The sequence below is a fragment of the Terrapene carolina genome, unplaced genomic scaffold, assembly GCF_002925995.2.
Source record: "Terrapene carolina triunguis isolate 2854851 unplaced genomic scaffold, T_m_triunguis-2.0 Scaffold84, whole genome shotgun sequence".
NCBI classification, from domain to species: domain Eukaryota; kingdom Metazoa; phylum Chordata; order Testudines; family Emydidae; genus Terrapene; species Terrapene triunguis.
In genome coordinates this window covers 42,198,252-42,207,572 of record NW_020664435.1, presented here as the reverse complement: position 1 = coordinate 42,207,572, position 9,321 = coordinate 42,198,252, and the positions used below count along the sequence as shown (strand labels likewise).

Genomic DNA, 9,321 nt, shown 5'->3' with positions numbered 1-9,321 from the left:
GCAGTTTACATTCCAGAATAGTACTGGTATATGTCTCCTCCTGATACATTTGCCTAGTATCCATAAATATCAGCTCACATCTAAATCATTGGATCTTTATGAAAGGTGATGTGAACGTTGATTAGGATTAATAATATCCTTATACTCTCATCTGCAAAAGTTGGGTAAGAGTAAAACTGCTGTACGCTGTCTGTTTTACCTAATCACACACTTTTGCATACAAATGAGCACCTGTTTTATGTCCAAAAGAGGAGCAGCAATCTATCTTCAGATCATAAAACTTGCAATAAATGCAGAATTGCTGTACAGAAAAAGATATTGATTTGAAAAACCTTACAAAACATCACAAAGGAAATTGTGTTCATTATGTTTGCTTACCCACCAATTTATGCAGAATTTTACATTTGAAACTACACTAGTAGTTATAGCAGTTTTGAAAGATCCATTAGAAAGTAAATTTTAGTATGTAAAGCCACATTCTAGTCAAGGGGATTTTTGTCTGTTTTGTACATTACCTCTGGAATTCATTGGAACCTCATGCCCAATAGCTGAGCAAGTGAGCAAATACCGAGGAAGGAGCAAAAAATGTTCCCATCCCTTGCACCACCTATGCAATGGCCAGGCACGGTCACAGTCCCACCCAGCAACCATTGGGTCACAAGCCACCCCAAAGATGGTGGGAAGGAGGTGAGCCCTTGACTGCCTCCTCCAGCAGATTTAGCTGGGTGCAATGAGAAGAGTACAGTGCTCTTCTAAAGGATGATGTAGTGGGTGTGTTCCCCGTGTATATCTGGGACCTTCTGAAGGAAGTGTACCTCCTTGAAACACAATCCTGCCCAGAGAAACTGCTGTATATCACTCCTAATGCAAAACTATGTCTCTCAGACATTCTGCAACACATTATATTAAACATTTTGACTTTTTTGTATAGTATATAATGTTATAACAAAAATCTGTACACATGAAAAGCAAAGGAATGTACATTTCAAAGTATGGCATTTGATGTAAGGAAAGTATTGATATAAAATTAGTTGCACTGTGGTTAACTGGTCTAAAACTGTTCAACAGGCGAGTCTTCTATCAATCCTTAGATATGGAGGTTTCAGTTTTTACTTCCATCTGGTTCTGAGGCCTTATACATAAAATTGATGAGAGTCATTTTCACAGACTTTGGACGGACTACAGAAGAATCAGGCTTGATGCTTTTCAGAAGATGGCCCTGATATGAATTTTATTGTTCAGTAGTAATAAACAATATTCAAAGCTACCTTTGTAAATTTAAAATACCATTACTGATAATATTTATATCAGATTGTTCATTGATTTCTTCTTATAAGTTTCTATAGGGAACTTTTCCTTGACCTTTCAGGATTATGGTCTTACTCCCAAATACGTAATTAAGCGAAATGAGGAAGTAAAGAGAGCCCAAGAAGAGTATGATGCCTATGTCAAGGAGACTCTGAGGCAAAAAGCCATGAAACGGCTCTCTGATGAAGAAAGGGAAAGTCTCCTACAGGTATGCATTTTGATTTAAGTTTCATAGTGGTAAGTACAAAAGACGAATTAGATTTGTATTTCCATATAAGTAACAGGAAACTATACAATGTATCAAAGTACTATAGTGTACAAGAAACAATGCGTTTGGGTTGGCTAGCTTTTCACTAGATGGAGCTCTAGAATAATTATAGGTAGGGCTGGGCAAACAATCTGATCTGACTCTAATTTCACAGGTTTAGGATGCTCTAAAGTTCAATTTTACAGGTATCTCCCATCTCGGGCTTCAGTTCTGGATCCCTTCCCCCATAGCTTCAGTGAAGTCAGTGAAGCTCCAGGCAGCTACAGGGTTCTAGCTGCAGGATTAGGGCTTTTTGAGTCTTAGATAAATACAACTTCCTCTTTTTTTCCAAATTCATGACACCCCATGTTTAATGTATAGTGTATTTCATACAACATGTATTCCAAAATGTTTTCCAGCGTTAGCTAATACAGTGAAAAGGATTAGATAACAAATAATATCAGAGGGAGAGAGAAATAAAGAGGTATAGGCAAGGGGAAAAAGAGACGTTTTCAGCTGAGACTTGAAAAAAGGTATGAGGTGGAGAGATACAGACAGGAAGACTGTCAGAGATGTCAGGAGCTGTCAACAAGAAGGCTCTCGCACCAATAATGGCAAAATTGTGTAAAGCAAAAGAGAGAAGGCCACTACTATTTCTCAGTTTGCACCATGGATTGTGAAAGTGGTGAGTCTTTTATTTATAACCTCACAATAATAGTTATTATAGAGGAAGCATGTTCATTGTAACTGCCTATTTATTGGCCCTTTGTAACATTTATTTGGGGGGGGGGACCCTACCATCTGGGCTGGAATTTCTCGTGCTTATTCTTTTTGTTTGATAACATTCTGTTCTGACATTTTTCAGATATCAGAGTGTGATGAAAGAAGTACTTTTTGCTAGTTAAGAAATTTTCAGATACTTACTTTATTTGGATAACCCAAAATCTTCTTTTAAATTCTTTATGATGTCACAATAAATAAATGGAAACAATTAGAGACAAAAATCTGAAATTTCTCTCAATTTCACTTTCTTTGGGTATACTTTTTATGAGAAAAAAGAGCTTTGAGAATAGATTCAGTATATATTTCTCACAGATTCAGAATTCATAATTTTTTATATAGGGCTAGATTGTCAATTTACAATCTAGCCTATAAGAAGGATCAACAGCCCCTGGAGCAGCCGTGGAGGGAAATTTTGACTTTTATGTTTTGGACTCTCCACTTCTCCCGGGAGGAAGTAAACTCCGATAGGTCTATACACTGGAGTCCGTGTGAAAACTCCCATTGTCTTCAGTGGTGCAGGATCAAATCTGAATTGCACACATTAAAAGGTACCGCTAAATGACAAAAAGTAATGACTCTTCTAGGAAGGTTTCAGAAATCCTATATTAATTTTCATGATTAAATACAAAACAGTAAAGAATGCCTCATGTCTGCTGAATTGCCACTAGCTTCATACATATATTTTACTGCCTTTGATTGTAAAGAAAAATAACATTATAAACCAGCAAGTAAACAGGCCCAAATTCTGCCTTTAGATGCACATGCTGCCATAGTCTTTAAAAAAAAAAATCATTTACAGATTACATTACCATATTATCATTAAAGATTTCGAAAATAGCCATTACAAATAAAACATAACCATGCACAGATACATGCTACAAGTACACAGATAAAGCAAGTCTTGTAATGCCAAATGTAGTCACTTTAGAATGCCATTTTAAATCTGTAATATATTAACTTTCCATTAAAATGTAAGCATTGCTTAGATCACCCTACCTATTTTAGGACACCAGGCCAAATTCATCCTTGCTATTACTACATTGACTTTTAAGAGATTAATGAATTGTGCCCACTTATTTGGCTCCATTAAATGTTATCCAGATGTTAATCAATTATTTTAACATCTGTTCATTGTTAAGGGAGGTGAGCACATATCACAGGGCAAAATGTTTGTTAATATTGCTAAATACATACTTTGTATAAATATAGCATTTAAACAAAATTAATTATTCTCATAAGTTTTCTTTTCATATAATGGATTTAGGGTCTGAAAAAGAATTGGGAAGAGGTACATCATGAGTTCCAGGGCCTTTCTGTAGAAATAGACACCTTACCAAAGAAGATCCATAAAGAAAGGCTGGAAGCACAGATGAAACAACTGGAACATGACATTAATATAATTGAGAAGCACAAAATTATCTATATTGCAAATAAGTAAGAACTGCCTTGCAAAGAATTTTTTTTACCCTGAGAAGAAAATGTAGATGCCTAGAAGAAGGAAATGAAACAAGTCCACCTTATTCAGAGAAAGAGAAATAGCTATTTTATACAAATATAATAGAATTTTAGCAAGTTGTTACATTTAAGGAATTTTTCAACTGTATAATTCACATATTTTTTCAAATAAAATTCTATATTATTTTCATTTTCAATAAAGAAGTACACGTTTTATTTGTTATTAAAGTAAATCTCCTTTATCTAGTTTTCCTAGGAATGTTATATAAAAGACTGATAAAAGACAGTTTTGATATGTTCAAAGCACTTATTTTTTGGCATGGAAATGCCAAGTAATTGAACTAATTCATCTTAGAAGTGAACTTGGTAAACACACTGAGGGTAGAAATGACTTGCATACTAGTTATTAAAGAACTGCTAATAATGGAAAGCTTTGGATCATTCTGTTTATAAACAATTTGGTTACTATATCATACTTTGCTTTATTTCTTCATTTTTATTACTAAGAACAATTTTCAGTATATTTACAGTGGAGGCCACTGAAAAGTGTAACCTTCCAATAGTAGTGTTACCATGGACAGCAGAGTACACTGTGTTGGGGAATGAATGATTTCATAATCCTGTGATAAATGTATAGCAGGAGGAGTACTTTTTGGTTCCTTCCATTATACATATAATGTTAAATTGAAAGTGATGTTACAACACATGGGCATGACTTGGGCATAATGCAGTGTTGGCATATTATAAACTACAATTGCATTTTGCATGAAAACTAAAACTTTTGCTTCTCCTTCCTGCTGCTTGTTTCCCACTTTAAAACATAATGCTTTGTTTGTGACATCTCAGTCATTTCCATAGTAGCTAGCAATTATGCTTTCAGAGATAAAAACTGACTTCAGGTAGCATCAGGAACCAGAGGTCTTGAACCCTGGTCTACAGGACTTTTAGAATATGTCTATACAGCAAAGAAAAACCTGTGACTGATCTGTGCCAGCCAACTTGGGCTTGTGGGCTGTTTCATTCATTTCAACCATGGGTTTTTCGTTGCTGTGTAGAAATACTAGGCAGCCCTATCTTGCCACCCAGTGACCTGCTAACAACTGCCAGAATAGCAGCTGAACTCAGACAGAGGACTCCTGTCCTGAAATCTGATTGGTGGAACACTAGGGGTCCTGACTGGTCCCCAGTTTATATTTTAACCCAAACACAGGAAGTTGTCCATGCAACTGAGTTCTCCCTGCCTATGACTGCTTTCCCTGCAATACCTGCTCCTGATCTCCTGGTAACTTGACCCTGCCTGACACATGAGTCTCGGTTTTACCCTCTGGCTTGCTTTGAAGTCTGACCTCCTGGTATCTGACACACACTGACTCTTGCTCCAATCACTAGCTCAGATTTCTCAAGCCCCGGTAATAACAGTTTGTAAGGACCACTTAGGCCACAGGCATGGACCTGATGCCAATAGAATGGACCTGGCTAAACCTTTGGGAGCACTGGACTTGCCTGAGGGGGCTTCCTGCATTCAGGTGGACTGCCAAGTACTGCAGGCCCAAGTTGTCCAGCTGACCTCGGCGAATGAGCTCTCTTGCCAGAGTAAGTCACACAGTTGTGTGCAGAAAATGCCGCACTCCAGACAGACTCATGCAGCCCTGTTCCCTGATACAGTGGTCAGAATGGTGTGATGGTAATCTCCAGCAATTCCAGGTTTTATAAACCAGTGCCACTTTCTGTTTATGATGCATCCTCAGTGCTATAATACTGATCGTGCAAAGGTGAGCCTGGTCATCAGCCTGCTGTCGGTGGAAGCATCAGACTGGGCCTCCCCTTTCTTGGAGTATGACAGCCCAGTATTGTTGAATTGGGAGGTCTTCCCCCAAGCCATGTCAGTATTATTTGGTGATCCACAGCAAATGCAAATAGTGGAGGCTGCCCTAAGGAAGCTCTGACAGGGGCAGGGCACCATTGCCTCCTATGCCGCGCTGTTCCAGCAGTTCACAGCCGATACAGACTGGAATGCGGCGGCACAGGCATACTAGTTCTGATTGGGGCTGCAAGAAGAAATTAAAGATGGATTAGCCTGGGTACAGATGCCCACAAATCTGGATGCCCTTGTGAATATCACCATCCATATAGACAATTGGTTATGGGGACAAAGGGAGGCAAAAAATGGGGGTCTTGAAACCCTCCAGTCTAGGTTCTGGCCTCTTCACCACTGCTGTCTGCTGAGCCAGTGTAGGTGGATGTGGGCTGTCGATAGCTCACCCCCATAGAAAAGGAATGACAACACCAGCATCACCTCCTCTTCTACTGTGGTGAGTCAGATCACTCGATCTCTGGCTACCCCATATGAACTCCAAAGAATCAGGGAAAAAGCTCCACCACACTTCAGTCTGACTGGAACACATCCAGTGTCCTGCCCGATGGCTCCCCACTTGCAGGTGCCAGTCCATTTGTACATAGCTGGGGTGTCCCTGCAAAATCCCATCCTACCAGTCCTCATTGACTCAGGTACAGCTGACTGCTTCATAGATGCAGTGGCAGCCCAGATCCTGCAGATTCCCCTGTAATGCAAGGCCACTCCTGACCTTATAGAGACTATTGACAGTTCCCCTTTGTCTTCTGGCCCAGTAATAGAGGAAACAGTTCCCTTGGCGCCTGTGATTCAGGGACACTGAGAAATGTTACAATTTGGTGTGATCCATTCTCTATACTTTCCCCTGATCCTCAGTATTTCCTGGCTGGCCCTCCACAACCCGTTCATTTGGTGGCAGGCACAGGAAGTTTGTTTCCCATCAGAGTTTTGTCAGCAGCACTGTTGGGGAACAGTAGCTCATCCAAACCTCGAGACCCAGATGGGAGTGGCTATCCAGACAGAACCTTGCATTGAAGCCACATCTGAACTCCCCTCAAGATACCAGGTCTATGCCAATGTTTTTGAAAAGAAGAATGTGGAAACCCTATCTCCATGCTGGGACTTTCCCTGCCTAATAGAGCAGCATCCAGGTGCAAAAATACCATTTGGACAAATGTATCCCATGTCAGAAACGAAGCTGACCATGCTCTGAGAATATCTCCAAGAGAACCTGGCCCAGAGGTTCATCCGCAAGTCGACCTTGGAGGCTGGTGCACAAGTCCTCTTTATCAAAAAGAATGATGGCAGTCTCTGACTCTGTTGATTACCATGCATTGAATCAGATAACTATCAGGAATCATTACCCACTCCTGATTCCTGAGTTGCTGGATTGCATGGGAGTTGCCCATATTCACGACGTTGGACTTCCGGGGAGCAAACAACCTCATGCAAATCAGGGAAAGGGACAAGCGGAAGACTGCCTTCCGAACCTGGTATGGCAACTACAGATATCTCATAATGCCCTTCGGGTTGACCAACTCCCCGGCCACCTTCCAACATTTTATAAATGATGTGTTCTGAGACATCTTGGCCCAATAGGTAGTAGTCTACCTAGACAACATGTTGATCTTCTTGTAGCTCAGTGGACTAGTTTGCCGTTCACTGCTACTGTAGCCCAGTGGGCTAGCTTGCCTTTATTATATTTACTGCTTTGCATTATATTCTGCTTTGCATTATATTCAGCAGTAATGCAAGAAACCTACAGGCCTATATCCTGTAAGACATGAGCTTCAGCAAGTTAGCATAAGGCTTGAGGCCTATGAACTTTGAACAGATAAACTTTGCACAGATAAACGGCCCAGTGGAAAACCCCAAGTATTTGGGGAGCTGAAGATAGAGTTTAAGGGTTGTTTTACAGGAGATGGTGTGAGTATATGGATGTGCAGATGTACATTCTGTCGTATCTCTATCTGTCTTACAAAGTTGGGGTGTTTGTGACCGTGCTAAATAACTATATTTGTAAATATAAAAGAGTTCCTATAATGTGAGTGTTGCAACTGTGAACATCAGGGTTCCCAACTATATAATAATTTGAATAATACTGGGCCTGCTCTTGGGGCAAGAACCTGTCAACCCTCAAAATGATAACGGGATTCTTAAGTAATGTATATAATTAATACATAACCTAAAGATCGGGCAACATTCTCCAGCTACCCTAAACAGCATACCACTCATATCCAAACAGTCCTGGAATGCTTATTGCAGTGTGGCCTTTACACCAAGCTCGAGAAGTGTGCCTTTGATCAGGCCTCCATGGAGTTCTTGTGCTTTATCTTATCCCCAGAAGGGATCCAGATGGACTCAAGCAAGGTCAAAGCTGTCCAAGATTGGCCAGTTTCTCCACACAGTATGCAACATGCAATGCTTTCTGGGGTTCGTCAATTTTTATTGATGATTTATCCTGCATTTTTCAAAATAAATCGAGTCCCTCACCGCTCTCCTCCAGAAAAATACCCATTTCCATTGGTCTCCTGAGGCCCAGCATGCATTCAACCAATTGAAACTCATCTCTACTACAGCACCCATATTGGCTCATCCAGATGTCAGATAAGCCTTCATTGTATAAACTTACCCCTCTAGTATGGTGATTGGGGCTGTCATCTCCCAGCAACTTGGTCCTGAGCAAGTGTGACACTCGTGCACTTACTACTCAAGGAAGCTCACTCCCACAGAGCTAAACTCCGAAATACTTGATAAAGAACTCCTGATGATAAAAACCGCCTTTGCAGAAAGGTGGCACTACCTGGAGAGCTTGCCACCCACCCAAGATATTCACCGATCATAAAAATCTGGAGTATCTACAAAGGATGAAAGCCCTAAACCAACAGCAGCTTTGATAGGCCCTACGTTTCTCATGATTCAATTTCATTATCACATACCGCCCTGGATCCAAAAATGGCAAGGTTGATGGTCTGTCCCAAAGGTATGGTACCAACTTATGAGGTCCCAGCCAGGAACCACCCTCATTCTCAAACCCTATAACTTTCTCAGTGCAGCTTGTTGTGAGGATATACATAGATTGATATGCTAAGCCTCTGCCTCAGGAATTCCACCTGATAAACAAGCTATTATCCACAAGCAATCCATGATTCCCAGAAAGGGATCACATATGTGAGGGAACACGTCTATGTTCCCCCTGGCCCTGCAAGAGTTGCAGTACTGCAACTATGCCATGATTTCCCCCTTGCAGGACATTTCAACTGCTTCAAGACCCAAAGACTAATATCCTGCTCCCATTGGTGGCCCCAGATGCAACCAATGATACAGTCATTCATTGCCTCCTGCAATGTCTGTGCCCATGCCAAGACACCAAGACACAAGTCCTATGGTCTCCTCCAGCCCTTCAACACCCCATCTGGACCTTGGGCAGCCATCACCATAGTCCTTATTGTAAAATTACCAGAATCCAACAACTTTACAACAGTTTTGACAGTAGTGGACCACTTTACCAAAATGGCCACTTCATCCCGTGCACAGGCCTCCCCTCCACTGAAGAGACAGCCCAGCTATGGATGAGCTATGTAGTCTGCCTCCATGGCCTTCCAGAACACATCACCTCCAATCGAGGGTCTGAGTTCACAGCCCGGTTCTGGCGCAAAGCCCTGCACCTGATGGG

General features: G+C 41.0%; 1 protein-coding gene across 2 annotated transcripts in view; it reads left to right on the top strand.

Moving 5' to 3' along the window:
• ENKUR (enkurin, TRPC channel interacting protein) overlaps window positions 1-3,992 on the top strand; it is a 17,902-nt gene extending 13,910 nt beyond the window's left edge. For both annotated transcript variants that reach the window (XM_024216004.1, XM_024216003.1), the window contains 2 exons: window positions 1,370-1,516; window positions 3,603-3,992. In XM_024216004.1, coding sequence (XP_024071772.1) covers window positions 1,370-1,516; window positions 3,603-3,776 — 321 coding nt within the window. In that variant the 3' untranslated portion in view covers window positions 3,777-3,992. The remainder of the gene's footprint in view (window positions 1-1,369; window positions 1,517-3,602) is intronic.
• Window positions 3,993-9,321: the final 5,329 nt, after the last annotated feature.